The 17,377-nt window shown below is 48.0% G+C and overlaps 8 protein-coding genes across 8 annotated transcripts; 3 read left to right on the top strand and 5 right to left on the bottom strand.

Annotated features, from left to right (window-relative positions):
* Positions 1-581: 581 nt before the first annotated feature.
* ALT_3362 (uncharacterized protein) lies at positions 582-1,824 on the top strand (the record flags this gene model as incomplete). Its single annotated transcript, XM_089599558.1, has 3 exons — positions 582-726; positions 839-1,295; positions 1,350-1,824. 3 exons carry the CDS (start codon positions 582-584, stop codon positions 1,822-1,824), a joined length of 1,077 nt encoding a protein of 358 aa, XP_089455896.1.
* Positions 1,825-2,018: 194 nt separating this feature from the next.
* Positions 2,019-2,635, bottom strand: ALT_3363 (uncharacterized protein; the record flags this gene model as incomplete). Its single annotated transcript, XM_089599559.1, has 3 exons — positions 2,019-2,349; positions 2,403-2,510; positions 2,568-2,635. 3 exons carry the CDS (start codon positions 2,633-2,635, stop codon positions 2,019-2,021), a joined length of 507 nt encoding a protein of 168 aa, XP_089455897.1.
* A 3,721-nt stretch (positions 2,636-6,356) lies between these two features.
* ALT_3364 (uncharacterized protein) lies at positions 6,357-6,891 on the bottom strand (the record flags this gene model as incomplete). The annotated part of the gene is made up of 2 exons (XM_089599560.1): positions 6,357-6,585; positions 6,647-6,891. The coding sequence occupies 2 exons, from the start codon at positions 6,889-6,891 to the stop codon at positions 6,357-6,359; spliced, it is 474 nt and encodes a 157-aa protein (XP_089455898.1).
* A 2,068-nt stretch (positions 6,892-8,959) lies between these two features.
* Positions 8,960-9,910, top strand: ALT_3365 (DUF821 domain protein; the record flags this gene model as incomplete). Its single annotated transcript, XM_033556620.2, has 1 exon — positions 8,960-9,910. One exon carries the CDS (start codon positions 8,960-8,962, stop codon positions 9,908-9,910), a length of 951 nt encoding a protein of 316 aa, XP_033412511.2.
* A 2,211-nt stretch (positions 9,911-12,121) lies between these two features.
* On the bottom strand, positions 12,122-13,529 carry ALT_3366 (putative MFS transporter; the record flags this gene model as incomplete). Its single annotated transcript, XM_089599561.1, has 5 exons — positions 12,122-12,291; positions 12,341-12,468; positions 12,542-12,704; positions 12,748-13,310; positions 13,357-13,529. The coding sequence occupies 5 exons, from the start codon at positions 13,527-13,529 to the stop codon at positions 12,122-12,124; spliced, it is 1,197 nt and encodes a 398-aa protein (XP_089455899.1).
* A 365-nt stretch (positions 13,530-13,894) lies between these two features.
* On the top strand, positions 13,895-14,815 carry ALT_3367 (metallophosphatase domain-containing protein; the record flags this gene model as incomplete). Its single annotated transcript, XM_033556618.2, has 1 exon — positions 13,895-14,815. The coding sequence occupies one exon, from the start codon at positions 13,895-13,897 to the stop codon at positions 14,813-14,815; it is 921 nt and encodes a 306-aa protein (XP_033412509.2).
* A 24-nt stretch (positions 14,816-14,839) lies between these two features.
* On the bottom strand, positions 14,840-15,637 carry ALT_3368 (rhamnogalacturonan acetylesterase; the record flags this gene model as incomplete). Its single annotated transcript, XM_033556617.2, has 1 exon — positions 14,840-15,637. One exon carries the CDS (start codon positions 15,635-15,637, stop codon positions 14,840-14,842), a length of 798 nt encoding a protein of 265 aa, XP_033412508.2.
* Positions 15,638-16,565: 928 nt separating this feature from the next.
* On the bottom strand, positions 16,566-17,150 carry ALT_3369 (putative C2H2 finger domain protein; the record flags this gene model as incomplete). The annotated part of the gene is made up of 2 exons (XM_033556616.2): positions 16,566-16,837; positions 16,898-17,150. The coding sequence occupies 2 exons, from the start codon at positions 17,148-17,150 to the stop codon at positions 16,566-16,568; spliced, it is 525 nt and encodes a 174-aa protein (XP_033412507.2).
* Positions 17,151-17,377: the final 227 nt, after the last annotated feature.

A 17,377-nucleotide genomic window follows, 5' to 3' on the forward strand; every position in this document is an offset into this window, starting at 1 on the left:
GATTGATCGTAGGATGTTTTAGTTAAGATTGATGTCTGAGTCACTCCAAGGCGCCAACCACATGTGACATGCATACACATAAGTCACACTGGCAGACCTCCCCTGCAAATGCAATCTCCGCGGAATAGATCCATAATCCATGATATGAATTTCTCACCTGATGCTCCGATTGTTGCCGAGAGGTTATCAAGCAGGAGGGGCCTGTTGTGCAACCCGTCAAATGGTATGCTCTTCGTGGCCAATCTGGGTGGAAAATATCTCTGTCTGGTTACATCGGGACGAATGGAGGTATACCTCGCTAGCTTCCATGTTCGGGCCTAGAGTGCTTGTTTCCTCCTTCCTTCTAGAGAGTATCAATACCAGCATATTAGCCGGGAATTGAATACTAGTCTTAATGATCAATCAAGGGAGCAAAAGCAAGAGGCAGTTAGACTGGATTCCAGGATCAGCTACAATCGAAGTCTTGTCCACTGAAATTGAGGAGACACCGGCAAAGTCTGTGTTTGTGTCTAATTTCCATGGATCGAAGACCACCGATCATCCTCGACTACTTGTTCTCATCATATCGACCCATCGTGATCATGGCCCAACCTCGTCCTCTCGATGGCCTTTCATTATTACCAGGGCCAGTCTTGGAGATGGTTCTGGTGCAGCTCGATGACCTCGCAGCTCTCTACAGCATATATCGCTCCTCACCAGCCGTCTTCCGCTTGCTACATGAGGATAGTACCGCAAGGCGCATCTTTCAGAGGATCATGGAACTTAGCGTTCCCGCGCAAACTCAAGTCTTGATCCGCAAATTTACATTTCCTGCGATGGAATGTTCGTCCTGCTAAAGATCTGGATGACTTCATTGAAAAGTACATCAAGGATGACACTGCTTTCGAGTTCCCTCACGACATTCCACTCTCCGTTCTCTGCGACAGTCTTGCCGCTGCAGCAACTATCCGCTACCTAGCCCATGCCGGCATGCATGAGATGATAGCTCGCTGTCAGCAGCTAGAGCTCATGCAGTTGCAAAATCCAAACTTGAAATATATCCGGAACCCACACCGAACGCCGGCTCTATGGAACTCGGAATACTTCCCAGTGCCAAAGCCCCCTCGAGAGCGATGTCAACAAGCCGATGCTATTCCTGTATCAACAATCGAAGAGCAGCGGGCTATTCGTGCCATTTGGCAGCTTTTACTAGTCTGGGAGCTGCATAGCTTCGTTAACGGACAGAGTCCTCGCTGGAACTGGCCTTCCGAAGAGGTCAGCCGACTCCAAAACATACATTTCGAGAAAATATGGTGGTATGCCCTGCAGAACCAGGACATAGAGCCAATTCGAACCATGAATGAATGTAGCTGTCTGTTTCCGACCTTGCAATACCCCGGAGAAAGTCTTCGTGCAGCAAAAAATCTCGCGTTCACTTTAGGATGGAAGTTTCCTTGTGATTGCTCGTCTCCCAACGCGTCTCTTGTTCAGGACATAGATGATATGGAGTTTAGGCGTGGTGCGCCAGGTTATTCATTTGTGCTTGGCAGGTTATCGAAATGGTACACCTCGCCCTGCCGCTACGTGACATTTCGCCCCTTCCGTCGCTATGGCTTTGCAATCTGGGATCTGAGGCGTATGCAGGGTCTGGGTCTTCTGTGGGCGCCAGCTGATTCCCCCCAGTTGCCTCAAGCTCCCAGATCGGAACCAGACCAGTACGTTAGGTGGGAAAGCATTCTAAATCAGGAAGATCTGGAGGAGATCGAGCAGCGGCGGAAACATTACTGGCCAGGGACTGAGATCGTAGCCGTTGAAGACCCATGGTCAGTCACGTCACGAGCTTGAGGTCTGAATCTTAAATTGCTATTGCCAGGCCTCATTATATTTTAAATTGCAGTGGATCTTTAATAGTGTGATATACAGACAGTCGCCAATCCTGCTTGCGTCTTCCTCCCCCTCCTCTACCACTTCGCCTATGCTTCAGTACATCTTCCATTCACTTCAACCCTTTCCGGCTCATATGTATCGCTTCTCAAACATTAAGATGGTGAGTGTCCAACAATCTCAAAGGCCATATTGGTGACCGGGTCATCATCCAATGCCTCTTTTGATCTGAACAGTGAGATGGAAGCGATAGTCTTGACTCCCATCTGTGCCTTGTGGTTGATGAGAAGCCATGCCACGCCGCTCCCATTCGGACTTCTAAGAAGGGTATTGAAGTTTGACTCGCCGCCTTTGAAAACCATGGGGTTCTTATACCCACTAATTGTTTGGCCTCCTGTAGCCTGAGCAATGATATTTCCAGTGTTGGTATTTGCAATGCTGAAATGAATGACAGCCTTCAAATTTGAGACCTGTCGCACTGCATTCCTGCTGCCAGTCCAAGAAAAGCTACATTAGACTATTTCCTGAGCGTGACATACGGCGTGCTACTTTTCTTAAGTTCCAGTGTGGTGTGCTCTGGGCTATAATCTTCATCTGCAACAAGCAAACCACTACTCGGATAGTAGACATTCGCGTAGTTCCCACCACTTGCCTATTCAATGTCAGTAGGTAAGCAGAATAAGACCACAACTGTCTGTGCTTACCGGGTATTTGACGCCATTAACGTGCACCTCCACATCTTGCTGTTCCACTGGACCCTTGTGGTGGCCATGTTGGTGGGAGGAGCAAGTGAAGCTCTAAACCGCAGTGCTTCTATGCAAAGAGCAAAAGATACTATAATGTGTCCAAGGAGAATAAGTCTTAGCATGTTAAGTTATAAACTTACATCAGTATATTGTCTAGACATACTAGCCACAGGGGTATAATATAGGGGTATAGAAATTAGAAACACCAAAAGTTATTATAATTATTCCCAAATTGAAGCTCTATGTTCACTGTTTTACCCCTATGGAGCTTGCGTGGGAATTATTTTAAGGATAATTTCCACCCCTTAGAGTAGTAGCATTTTATATCTAATACTTCTCAGCTTAATAGTATTAGCTAAGAATACATCTAAGCACCCTCCCTCAGGGGATTTATCCAAAAATTAGAGGTAAAGAGGAGCTGACCTTCTTAATGCTATTTCTAATAATATACACTTAAAAGAACTGTTATTGAGATTATACCCTTACAGCACACTATTAAGGATATATATATACTATAAGAATAATACACCCTAAGCAATAATCTACTGATTAGGATACTAAGACTGAAAGAATAAATATTTATAAACTATATCATTATATAATCACTTTGCAATGCTAGCCTAAAGATGATATTATTATAGTCTGTTTTATTATTTAATCTTGCTTCTCTCCTTCAGCAAACTGCTTGAGCAGGCATGTCTAAGTAGGTTCTGTTAATAGGATATTTCTAGGGCTCTCAATACTATCACAGTGCTGAGTGAATAATTACTTGATGAGATTACCTACACAATATAACCATACAGCCAAATTTTAGGCTACCCATGCCTTAGTATTTAAGCTAGTTGTAAAGACCAATCAGCAGGATCTTAGCTACAGAATGGGGCAATACCATATATAGAGGTATTTATGCTAACTTCTTTTCCTTTGTTACAAGGACTACCAAGTCTCAGGTACCCCATTGATATGTATGTGGATCCCAGCGGGAGGCCAGGAGAGGAGCTTTCCTATTTATCACCATTAGCCGTCTTAGCGGGCTTGATAAAGCTTGATATAACTTACTGTAGCTTTAGCCCCTCCCATTCTCAATAATAGAATTAAATATAGAGGCAAGAGAACGCAAAGGGGAGAAAATATTCTCCGAGAACATATGAAGATGTAGGCCGACGGGGCTAGAATTGGTCCTTATGCTGAACTTACTTCATTCAGCTAAGAAGCCTTCACGCACTTGTGGTATTGCACTAAATCAACCTGCAGGGGTGGGTTGGACTAGTAGTTAACACTTCGGGCGTCCAGGATCCTTTCCTTTTCCCCTTAATATACAGCCAAGGAAAGACACTGATTGATACTGGAAGTAGGCGGTACCGGGTAAATCTCCAGGAGATGAGATGGGTGGAAAATATCCCTGTCTCTGGTTACATTGGGATATGAGAGAGAGACCATGCCAGCGCAGGGGTCCGGAAGGCTCACTGTACGATTTAGTAAGAAAATGTGGATCAACTAGGGTTCACAGCCTCGCAATTACTACATCTCGGAACAGCGGTAAATCGTCGCTGCGCCGACAGGGATCAGAAACAAAGTATTTTCAAGACAGGCGATTTGGGAGTCAACAATTATTTAGTATTCTGGTCCATTTAGTGCTAATACTGATGGTCGGTCTGGCGGTGCCCGGACCCCGCCGGAGTTGGGCCCCCTTGGTTTCCTTTTGCGGCAAATGCAGCAATTAATCGACTTTTCCCAGCCCAGGGTATGACCGTTAGCGAGATGTCTAATATCTAAAATGTACTAGGCGGTGCGCTTAATCATCCCGTCGGATTAACTGATCTAGGGTATTTGCAGTTACAAGTCCTGGCTCTCGATGCCTAATTCCAAATCAAGGCCTGTCGACTGAGAAAAGCACAATACAGACGAATACAATCAAGCTATTTTATGACTCATTTAGCTAGCAACTACCATGCTGTCCTGCTTGGACCATCATAGTGAGCACAGCTGAGGGTCATAGCTGTCACAGCAATCCACTTGACAGTGTACTGTTGTCCCTCTAGATCCGCGATACTCTGTGTATAGCAACCATTTGGAGTCCAGCTATCCACATGTGCAATGCCAAAGTTAGTATCAATACAGTGATGCTAGCAAGGTCAGGATTCAGTCCACTTGTTTAAGACGTGGAAAACCAGGACACGAAGTTACACTCAGCTGTCAGCGTCCGCCAATATCGTCCGTCGTGCTCGAGGTGAAATGAGAATATGTCCACAAATTCCATGGATATCTAGCTCGAGAAGGTGCAAGGCAGCGTATGCCTCCAGGAGAGGCCGCGTCCTGTTCAAGAAGTGCTGCTGCGACTCTGGGAGAAACTTATAAAAACCCAACCAACCACACCACAGAGTACTCATACACTAACATATTCATCTTCCCGCATCCCTTCAGTCTACTGCCAGCAGTTCTCTACTACACAATGAAGGCCACCACCGTCATCCTTGCCCTCGTCAACACCGCCCTGGTCTTGGCTGCCTCTGACTCCGAGTTGAGCAGTAGCGTTGCCTGTGGAGATAGCGGAGGTTATCCCTTGTAAGGGCATATACCCATTCCTAAAAGTGATTAGGAGACTAACATCTCCATAGCTCTGATCCTGATTGTGGTGTTTCGGGCACTTTCTGCCAATGTCGTGATGGTGGGACTCCTGACAACCAGACACGCTCCAGATAACTAACATGATATGATATCCGGAAACTTCTACCTCTTTAACGAAGCCACTCATGACTGCCAGCCTCCATGGGACTACATTGGTCCCAAATCTTCTCTGCCTGGATGGCGCTGCTAGATGCCCGGAGAGGGGTTATAGAGTCACGAGCTGGAATTATAATGTTGAACCGCCTGAAATATGACTGGTACACTTCATTGTGGCGTCCATTGGTAATGTATATAGCAGTTAGCATGACTATTCACCAACACTGTCTACAGATTCACGGTCAGGTCTGATAGCGAAGCTGGGCTACACTAAGTAATATTTCGTTAGCACACGATTCGGACTGAACTTAATGAGCGTTTGATAGGGTCTCCTAAATCCTCTTCCTGGAATTAAGACTTATTCAGAGAGCCATAGGCATCCATTATCAACCCTGTTAGTACTGATACGGAGTGGAATAAATATATGCTTAATGTACATTTACGTATTCAGATTCCCAGTAAGAATTGCCTTTCAGAATAGCCCCAATCATCTCCTGGTGTGTAAGCCCTAGTGTAGTGTTTTGTTCTTTACAAATACACCTGGAGACGGTGTTAGTGGGGAACTATACCCGGTTTTATTGTCAAGGAACCTGAACGATTGACCAAGTTCGGCTCTGCCGTATTTTGGAGGTCACTAAAATATATGGTATGGAATGACGGATCATCAGGTCAGGATGTCCCAGTAGGACTGCAACAACTCAGGTGTACCTACAACGCAGTTTCTAGGATGCTAGAGAGGCTCTGAAAATCCTGAGAACGAGGAGCTTGCTTCAGAGTGTGTTTGAATGTATTATCACACAAGTATACTGAGAACAGAGAGGCCGCAATGCGAGCCGCCAAGAACTATATACTTATACTCCGTAGCTAGACTGTAGGGAGATGACCAAAGTTACGGCTGTACAGTGTCTCCGTAGATACTTAAAGCACTTAACATAACATCGAATCCAAAATGTCTGTGCGCATCATCTGCTGTCTCTTTCAAGACTCAGCCATCACTTCTGACACTCCCACATGAATATGCGACTACCAGTGATTGTCACAGCGCGAAACATAATCAATCTTAATCTGGCAAGCATCGCCCCTATTATCATCATCCTGAACATAGCCACAGATACGGCATCCATTTGCCCTGATGTTGCGGTACGCCGCCTGCATCTGCTCGGTAGACCTGTAGCAGCCCGGAGGCCCAGCAACAAAGACACCACAACCAAGACCAGAAGGAGCTCCCCAGCAGTTACCCGTGCGACCTCCACTAGAGACAGACAATGATGAGTCTGGTGCATAGCTTGGGGAAAGGAATAGTAAAGTCATACCTGGTGTCGAACATGAGACCTGGGAGCATCGTGTTCACGGCTTGGTCGCAGTAACCAATCATGCCTGGAAAATGGCCACACTGACTGGAGCCCGCGCAGCTGAAGATTGCGCTTGCGGCCTCCACTGCCAGCTCTTTGCCGAAGTGCGAGACAGCGGAGGTTTCGACGCTGTCCGCAGGCTCAGGGACGACAAAGGCTGATGCCAGGGTGGCACCAACAGCGACGGCTAGAGTAATGACTCTCATTTTCTCTCGGAAAGAGGAGCTTTTGTTTTGAGGAATGCTGGTCTGGTTATGATTAGGATGATTAGGATGATGAGCTCTGGAGGGTGTTTAAGGACCTTTTATAGACGAGTTGGCTGCGGATTATCTCCTGGTTATCTACATCCTTCTTTGGGGATGCATCCCGAATGCTACCTCAATATCTTAGTACTCATTTAATGTGTGCCCAGAAATACGGCTACTGTCTGGTGTCTGCTTGCAGGGGTTCAGATATCAATCCAGTTGTATCCCATGTTCCTAAACAGTCTACTTTCCTTAGTCCTCATTCGCAATATACACTATGCATAATAAAGGAAATTCGTAGGCTCATTATTCCGCTTCTCATTTCAGTACTAGCTATGATAGCTATGGCCAAGTGTACCAGCACGGTGTCTACATGTTAACTCCACTATATGTGAAAACAATACTATACTGCGATTTAGCCTAGGGTAGCATTCAGTTGCCATGCATGACAGGGTGGTTTACTAGAACTAACTAATTACTACAAGCATGATTGGACATAGCTGATATTACTACTTATATTAACTAGAGATTGCCCTAGTTAAACACCTCTAGGATGCTATCATTCATTTTAGTCTGATGGATACTATGTTGAACAACATAAAACTTCAACCCACTGGGAAGATTATTGTGCTGACATAACAGCCGCAAACTTAAGGGCACATTAGGCGGCTTTTACAGCTTATCTTTTTTAAAGCTGATAGAGCCTTATGTATCAGTAATAGGCCGTAGCTGTAGAATTAATCATACCTATTCCGGAAGCTGTGCAAGATAAATGTTTATGTAGCCTAGGCTAAATGGGTTAGGGTACACAAGGTGTACATGGCAGCTCAGCCGCTGGGGATAGTGCATAGACAGCGTCATTTAGCCGCACAAACCTTAGGAGAATTAAGCCTAGCGCCAGAGGGATACGAGGCACTCTTAATTTATATCCATCCAATCGGCGTTCAGCACGGCGATCATCTCAGGGCGCTCTTGATTTCAGGGGTCCAGATGCATAAGAAGCTGATCTCGAAGGGCCATCAGTGGCTTGTGCTTTTTCCTAAATATCTATAGCTCCTAACAGGGATGTTTAGTTCACGCTCTTAGTCTACTGGCTGCATCATTTATAAATCTACATGTCTCACTGCAAGCGCTATTTAATAGGACTAAAAACACGATGTAACAATGTGTTTTTGCCAAATCGTACGATTGGCCATACTATAGACTCAAAACATTCGCCGTGAGGCGCAGGCGGCTCATGGCCCCATTGCACAGGGTTCTGCTATAAGCGAGTCTGGGGTCCAGAAGTTAGATATGGCGACGAGGCACACGGTACTCCACATACGGCGCACATTAGGTTATTCTGATTGATGGAAATACCAGATCATACCTAAGGACTAATGATATCTATCAATCATGTTGCTACACTTGGAACTAAAGCTAAATTAGTGTGCAGGCAGACACTGAGATGGTTCACCATACCCCTAGGGATTAGCAATGTCCCTACCCACATTTGTGTTTTTTGATCCTTTTCCTTCTTCTTCTTCTTCTTCTTCTTCTTCTTCTTCTCTATTGCTGTCCTTCAATTGCAAGTGATGAATTTTGTCCCTGGCAGTAGCATCTATCTCTCTTTGCTCCTAGCTACATAGCAAGCTATGCAGACATGGGCCGATGTCTCAGTACTCATCCCTGCCAACTACTCATTCTGGGCCTTGTCGCAGCTCTTGCTATTTCAATATGGATACTATGGCTAGGTGTCAACTCAGATAAAGACAACATCCATTCTTTACTTAACCAACTGATTCCTGCAGGCCATTGTGCTTGCCAGACTGCTACTATCTTTAAATGTGATAGCTGCCTCCAGTGTCCTGCCTCTGAATTACCTCAGAGCCCTTTACCTCCTCATGTCACCTTTGATCCGAATGAACACTCCTACAATGAGACGCAATGCCAATCCTTCTTTCCTGGCTTGTTTGAAGATCCAACCCGCGCTCAGACATTCTGGCAGGCTAAGAATGGAATACGCAGGGCTGACCTTGACAATGTCCAAATGATAAATGGCATGGTTAGAGCTGCCGTATATAAAGGGCGTCTGTATGTTATTAGCGCTCTCGCCAAGGGGGAAGACCACCGCCGCAAAATCATCGGAGTGCTGAGCTCCATCCATCGCGCCCTAATCTCAGCTCCAGAATCCACAGCTATCCCAGACACGGAGTTCATCTTCTCTATTGAGGACAAAGTGGAGGACGTTGCGGGGCCGGGCCACCCTCTCTGGGTTCTGGCGAGAAAGGCCGAAGAAAATTCGGTTTGGCTCATGCCAGATTTTGGCTTCTGGTCCTGGGGACATCTCAATAGCAAGATCGGGCCATACGACCAGGTGGTCGAGCATGTCCGACAGCGAGAAGTCCCCTGGGACCAGAAGAAGGATAAGCTGGTGTGGCGCGGGAAGCTCAGCTTCGCGCCGAAACTGCGGAGAACGCTGCTTGAGGTTGCGCGGGGCTACCCATGGGGCGATGCGAAGGAGGTGGAGTGGAAGAACAAGGCCAACTTTCTCAGCATGGAGGACCATTGCCATTACAAGTTTATCGCGCATGTAGAAGGGCGGTCGTATTCTGCGTCGCTTAAGTATCGCCAGGCGTGTGAGTCGGTTGTTATTATTCATAAACTGCAGTATATCCAGCATCACCACTATCTCCTTGCCTCATCGGGCCCACAGCAGAACTTTGTCCAGGTGGAAAGAGACTTCTCAGACTTGCCGCAGAAGATACAGGAGCTTCTGGATAATCCTGCTAAAGCTCAGCGGATTGCAAGTAATAGTGTGAATGTGTTTCGGGAACGATATCTGACACCAGCTGCTGACGCATGTTACTGGAGGGCCTTGCTGCAGGCGTGGGCTATGGCCTCTCCTGATCTCACTCCAAAGAGTATTCCCCAAACTGGTCTCCGATATGAGTCATTCTTACTGCTCGGGGATAGCAATATGATGAATTTTGGGGGATGATACATGTACCTAACTATATTAATCCAGCTACACTACTGAACTTGTAGGCCTTCGAAATCCATACCCTGTATAATCATTTGCTGCCTCACATAGTGACCGCAGAGTAGCTGATATTAGACAGGGTTGGCCACGTACGACCATTTGCACCAAACTATTCAACATGACCGAGATTTTTTGCAAATGAGCGAACATTGACACGGTAGAATATCTAAAGGTCCATGAGGTGGCAGACGCCGGAGTCGCACCGCTCGCCGGAGAGATCAACAACTTTGTCGATAAGATTCTAGAAACAATCTTCCTCCACGCGCGGAATCCACGAAACATGATCCTCTCCTCTTTTACTCACGCGGTCTGCATTCTGTTGGCACTCAAGCAACGCGTGTATCCAGTGATGTTCATCACCAATGCTGGCAAGCCTCCAGTGGCGGGTTGGAGACAAGGGCGTCCAGTTTACAGTCTGCTGTTCTTTTTGCGAAGCGCTGGGGATTGTCTGGCATAGTCTTTGCCTCTGAAACCCTGATCAGCTGTCTCGGACTCGTAGTATACGTCAAGCAATGGGGGTTGGTATGTGGGTCGTACGGACTGCAGAATAACATCCCGGAGAATACGACTGTAAACAATTTCATTCTCCGTTCAGATTGGAGCGGACGATTTACTGACGTTCTCTAAGGCGCAAGCAGCTGCTGGCATTGACATCCTAATGGCCGATAGAGTTAGACTGGTCTCAGGAGCCTTGAGAGACGGTGGCTATCTCTAGAGATTTTAGCCTTGCTATGTGTATCTGCTAACAAACCATCTTGTATCTCAAATCCAGAAGTGGATATCAGTGAACTTCTAGGCTACAAATATAGGGACAGGTTCACTAATTCAGAGCAAATTGTGGCGGAGATGGCCTGGGAAACACAGGCCTATAAGTCCAGCGGTGATCTGTATGCAACAGTGTACCTGAATACACTGTGAGGGATCAGTATCAGTCTCGCTACGCGCCTGAGCTTGAGCGGTTCCATTGGACAAGTTCGCCTCGTCACATGCCATCCGAAGTGCCCAACTCCAAAATACACAGGCGTTTGACTCCTTCACACTGCGTCCTGACATTATTATTAAGTCAACTTTAGCATTCCAATGCCCACGTTTTTAGCGAATACACGACGTCGTTGAGCCCGTTGAGGAATATCGTCGAGGAGGCTACCATCCTCTCCACCTTCACGACATTTTCAACCAGAGGTACGAGGTTATCGTAAAATTGGCCTTTGGCCAATTCTCAACAGTATGGCTTGCACAAGATCAATTGTGAGTGCGCTCAGCACACGGTCTTTCCCAGAGGACAACTAACTGCTACAATGAAGGCTCCAGAAACAGGTTGCATGGAAGATCCTAAAAGCAGAAGCTTCGACGAACAACAGCGAGCTTACTATACTTCTTCGTTTATCAGGTTCCAACCTATAGCATCCTAGGAAAGGGCATATCATTGAACTGTTGATTACTTTCAGCATTATGGCCCGAATGGGACACATTTGTGCCTTGTTCTCCCCGTAATGGTTTCTGATGCCGCAGCAATGACTGTCAGCGGAAGACCGCACCAAGCAGCTGATATACGATCTATTTCTGAACAAATCCTGTCGGGTCTTGACTTCCTTCATGCGCTAGGTATCATTCACTGTGGTACGTCGTCACCCTAGCCATAGATTCAGTAGTCTCCTGATGTTAGTGCAGACTTACAACCCGCAAATATCCTATTCTCAATGGTCGGGGTTGAGGACTGTGAAATACAGTACAGCCTCCAAAGTTAAGTCACGTTAGCTGGCTAGAAGGGACAATAGTCGATGATAGCGCGCCTCAGTATCTAATGCCTACACAGAGACCTCGAGGCCAACTGGATGATGCAGATTTCTCCAAGCTCTGTGTTAAGATTTGTGACCTTGGTGGGGTATGATCCATCCTTGTTATATCAGATTTGAATATGTTTAACAACTCATTCACTAGCTGTATGGAATGGACAGCACGAGCAAAAGCCAGTAACACCAACAGCCTTGCGCGCACCTGAGCTAATCCGCCGAAATACTTGGGATGCAGGGATTGATATATGGGCATTGGGTGTCATTGTAGACTGTGTCACTTGTCTGTCTTTATCTGACCATCTGAACCACCATTCCATGCTCTTATATATATATACTTGGACTGCTATTTAGATACACCAAATCATGCGTCTGGCTACTCATTGTGAAGTCTCACCCTTGGAACCATCAACCAGGAGATCCCCGTGGCACCTAGTAGCCCCACTAGAATCGGCTGTAATACTTTGACTCCAGCATGAGCTCCCAGAATGCCAGTGACGGCTGGAAAGATCGATCCTCCCACCTGGCCAAGCACGAACACCAAAGCTTTGATTATTGGTCAGCGAGACTCTACATACGTAATAAATGTGCATACCGAGTGCAGACGAGCGAATTTCCGCTGAGAAGATCTTGGACGCAACAGATATGCCTGTGGCGAAAAAGGGACCGGAAAAGAACCCAAAAAGACTGATGGCTACTGCTTCCGTGATGATATTCGGCACCCTATCCGATCAGCGAATGCCATCACGTAGGAGGTAACACGTACAGCCAGAATATCAGCTGCAAACCAACGCACAACACGACATAGATAAAGATCATGCGTCGCTCCCCCCAGCGGTAGGTTGGCTCAGCTAGGATGAGTCGACCAAGGAAGGCTCCACCATAAAAGCCAGCAGGAACATAGCCCATATCCTTGAGATCTCCGTCTCGCACATCGACGAGGTATTCCACAATCCATCCTATTCAATCAATATTGTCTCAAACATAGGGAACAACACGTACCACCAGCGGTAATGGCAGCCCCGAGAAAGAAGAAGCAATACAGGCTCAACAACCACACACTTGGCGTGCGAAGAGTCCGCTTCATCTCCCGCAGACCCCCCTTCCTTGTCTCCTGAGAGGATTGACCAGACTGCTGCATCAACCTCAACGAATCCCTAAACGCAACCACCACAAGAATCAGGTTGATCACGCCTAGTCCCAACGGCGCAGCATAGAACAGATTCCAATGCGAATGCACACCCGCCGAAGCCGCGGCCGTCGAGACAAACGGACCTACCAGACACCCGGCCATGTACATGGCATGAATAAACCCCAGCCATCGATGCGCGGCTTTGACAGAGGCCACAAACGTGTTGGCGTGTGTATCCTGATATGCCTGGCCGAGACTCGCAAAGAAGAAGGTTACGGCGAACAATGGAAACGGAGGAAGCCAGGTCCGTAAGGCGTGCGCCAGAACTTGGAGAACGGCCCCCAGAACCAGGAGGACGCCCAGATCAAGGTACTGGCAGAGATGGCTGTTGGAGAGCGCGGCGAAAAGCCAGCCGCAGAATGTCGTGCCGTATCTGTCTGCTGTTATTAAGGACATTCAAAGACAAGACGAGAACGTACACTACAGCGACGAGATTTGTGTCGATATGATATCCTTGACGGATATAAGGGATCAGAGATCCGAGACTGCCATCGTTGATGCCGGCTACGAAGAACGAGAAACCGGCGCTGACGAGTTTAAGATAAAGTCTGGGGGCTTGAGGATAAGGCGTCTCTACTTCAAGTGGCTCCATGGTGTACGAAGTTGGAGAGTGTAAGCATCTTCCTCTCACTGGAAGGTCCACCACGCTATATATATGCTGCCTATGCTCAGTTAGGCAGGTCGCCCAACTACACGACTTGCCCAATCAGGTAAACCAGCCAGCAGGACACATCTCGAAAATCATCAGGAGAGCATTGTCTATCGTCATCAAGCAAATAGGCCAAAATGACACATTGCTTATTTTGAGGCACCTATTCATTTAATCCTATTTAGGAATAGTGATATGCCTCGACTGCGAGTGTTTTGACGTCAGTATAAGCGAGACTGGACCATCTACAAGCATGCTAAGAGATTACATACAGTCTTTAAGAATACAAACATCTCTTTAGAAGAGCCATGGCCTTCAGTATATCAGGTTTAGACGCTCTTCTGCGCCGTCCAGAGCAAGAAAGCATCTGGAGCCGCTTGCTCAGGGGCCCGGTGCCTGTTCTTGCGCAACTTGTTTACGCCCGATTCGCTCAAACGCCCATGCCCACGCACACTGATGACGGCCCGACCATCCGCGTCGTTTGCATCTCAGACACCCACAACACCCAGCCTCCCCTACCAGACGGGGATCTCCTCATCCACGCAGGTGATCTCACCCAGTCCGGGACTCAAGCCGAGCTAGAAGCACAGATCGACTGGCTCGATCGCCAGCCCCATCGCTACAAGGTAGCGATCGCTGGGAATCACGAGCTGTGTCTGGATCCCAACGCTCAAGCTAAAGCACCTGGTCACAATGAGCCTGTCGACTGGAAATCGATCCGGTATCTGGAGAACTCATCGACAATCCTCGACTTTGGTTGCAGACGCGTCAAGATATTTGGGTCCCCGTACACCCCCCGGCACGGGAACTGGGCTTTCCAGTATCCGCGTAATGAGAATATTTGGGATGATGTACGGATCCCAGATGACATTGATATTCTGATTACACATGGCCCCCCGAAAACGCATTTAGATCTGGGACAGTATGGTTGTAAATTCCTTCGGGACTGGTTATGGTCAGCCAAACAGAAGCCTTTCTTACATGTGTACGGTCATGTCCATGGGGCATATGGGAAGGAGACTCTGTGCTGGGGCGAATTTCAGCAAGCGTACGAGAGCATCATGGATAATGAAGCAAAGTGGATGAATCTGATCTTACTACTGTGGCATGCACTTCTACTGCTTATACGCCCGAGGGATCTATGCGAAACAACTGTGATGGTGAATGCCGCTGCAGTTGGCGGACTCCGCGACGAAAAGAGCCGGGACGCTGTTTGCGTTGATATCTAACCATCCACATCAATAGACACAGAGCTAGCGCTCGTCAACAGAATCCGGCCAATAATAAACCCCCCGATCCAACGCCCTCTTCAATCTCGGATCGACCCTAACATACCCCGCCTTTTTCAACCCCGCAAAAACCCCCTCGATCAACTCGGCCACCATTCCCCCGAACACGATACTGCCCTCCGCATTCAGATGCGTCCGGTCGTCCGGATTTAGGTTATACGTGTACGCCTTCTCGGGCCCAATCCTATTCAGATACAGCGTACTCGCACCATTCAAATCGATGTACGCCGTATGCGAATTCTTCGCCGCCACGATAGTCGCCGCGCGCTGGTCCGCCAGACTCAGGATTATAGTAGGCTCGCCGGTGATGTTGGAAGTCTCGTAATTTCGGCGTGAAAGCGGGGTCACGAGGATAGGCGTCGCGCCTGCATCACGCGCCTCGCAGATGAATCGCTCGAGGTTGCGGGTGTACTCCGCGAGGGAAATATTGGCCGCGGGTTTCTGGTCATTGTGTCCGAACTGGATGGTCACGAAAGGCGAGTAGCGGTCATTGTACTCGGCTACTTTGGCGAGAACCGTGGCCCAGTCGCCTCCCGCGCGGAAGCTGACGGTCGTGGCGCCGTTGTGGCCGTAGTTGAGGCCACTGGCGCCGTGGAAGAGGGTCGTGTTGAGGAATCCGTCGCCCCAGCCGCCGCCGTTGGAGGACTGTTTGGCTGTTGTGCTGTCGCCGGCTAAGAGGAAGAAAGGTGGTTTGGGGGAGTGGCCTGGGGTCGGCAGGGCGCAGAGGGGAAGGATGAAGAACGAAAGGAGAGGAAGACGCATTGTGACCTTTGGGGACTGTACTGGTAGACGAGTGTCATTTTGCGTGAACTTCAGAGCATCTTATATCTGAATCTAGGATAGGACTCGGGATAATGCCAATGGAACCGCAGTGTTTCCACCAACTGGAAAATTACAGTAACTGCAGTCAATTTGCAGCCAGGTGACATGCTGCCATTCATCATGCAGTATTCGAGCCGTAACGATATTGGGGACTGAAGGATTCCGCAAATGAACATCGACCCTTCTCGGTGGTTAACAGTCCGGAGTACATATAATGACGCAGAGGGGCTTGGATACAGAGTTTACTGTCTCTGGAGTCTGCCGGAGGGATCGACAGAACGGCCAAATGGAAATTAAAGAAAGTAAGAAGCTAGTACAGTGCTTCCAGCGTAACACCTGCGGTTACAGTTGAGGGATGTCTAATGAATCTAATTTATGCTTTTATTAGGCAGTTAGATTCATAGCGATCAATTACTGGCCCCTTCTGCCAAGCAGCAGGAGTCAGTACTTCGAATATGGAAAGCGCAACATAAATCTGGCATTCACAATCTTGGTGTTTCCATCTTGGTCACGGGACTACGTTGGGAAGGAAAGGATATACCCAAACTTCTTCCCTTATTCAAGCCACGTCATCAAGAATCAACCATCAGTATCTGGATGGGTGGATGAAGGGACGCTCACGCTCTTGAAATGTTACGTTCCCTACGTTGAGATGTCGAGCAAGAGGATCTAGATCCGCTACTCCAGGTACGGCATTCGCCATGGTCAATATGCGGTGCCGCGGTCTTACCTGTGCAGATTCCAAGATTTTGACGGGGAAAACATTCATACAAGGCAAGGGAAGTCATTGAACATCACCGGTCAATACAAAATGATTTCACATCAACAGATGGCGACAACGTTGCGCTGCTTTGTATCATCATCATCACTAGGACGATTTCAATGTGCTCGCCTCCTCGGTCCCGATGTAGGGAACCCGATAGATATCAGGTGCCGGGGGCAGGCCATCGTGCTTGTAGTCTCGAGGCGAGTTGATGAACTCTTCTAAAACCAGCTGCCGGGAGGGTTCCGGAATCCCTATATCCTTCTCATCAGCCCGGCGCAAAGTGAAGAACATGCAGGAAATCCACGCACGGTCTAGAAGAGCTTGATGCCCCATGAACGACATGCCTAGGGACTCTCCACCGGAAGTATGCCAATCTATAAAGAACAATTAGCCCTCTATCTGTTCCGATGAATCAAGAGACACATAGTACACACGGCTGGCCTCGTGGCGGTCGCGCAGTTTGGCAGTCGCGAATTCGAAGTGACATTCATTGCAGCGCCATTTCGGATACGGCAGATGCCGTCGATCCAGAGCACTGAAATTCTCCCGGAGTACAAGACCCCCCGGAGCAAGGTTGTCGCGCTGGAGACTATGGGTGACGATCTCGATCACTGTGTTATCTTCCAGATCTTCCAGCTTCTTGGGTTCTTTGTCCTTTGTGGGTGTGTTGTTTTGATTCCGTGACATATTGCCGGGATTTGGAAAACTACCTTCAGGAGGAAAGGATCAGACCTCGAGAGAGGGCACGGCGCAATTATATTGGAGGAGGAATGGCGACACGGAACACTTTATACGAGGTCAAGCGTTTAGCGCGGGGCGCGAGGCTGAATCCCGCACGAGGCTGTGGGAGACTGGACTGGCTTATGGAAGAGACTCATCTGATTTGAGTAAAGGGCTCCGAAGGCTGTTAAACC

The sequence above is a fragment of the Aspergillus lentulus genome, assembly GCF_001445615.1.
Source record: "Aspergillus lentulus DNA, contig: Alt08, strain: IFM 54703, whole genome shotgun sequence".
NCBI lineage: Eukaryota > Fungi > Ascomycota > Eurotiomycetes > Eurotiales > Aspergillaceae > Aspergillus > Aspergillus lentulus.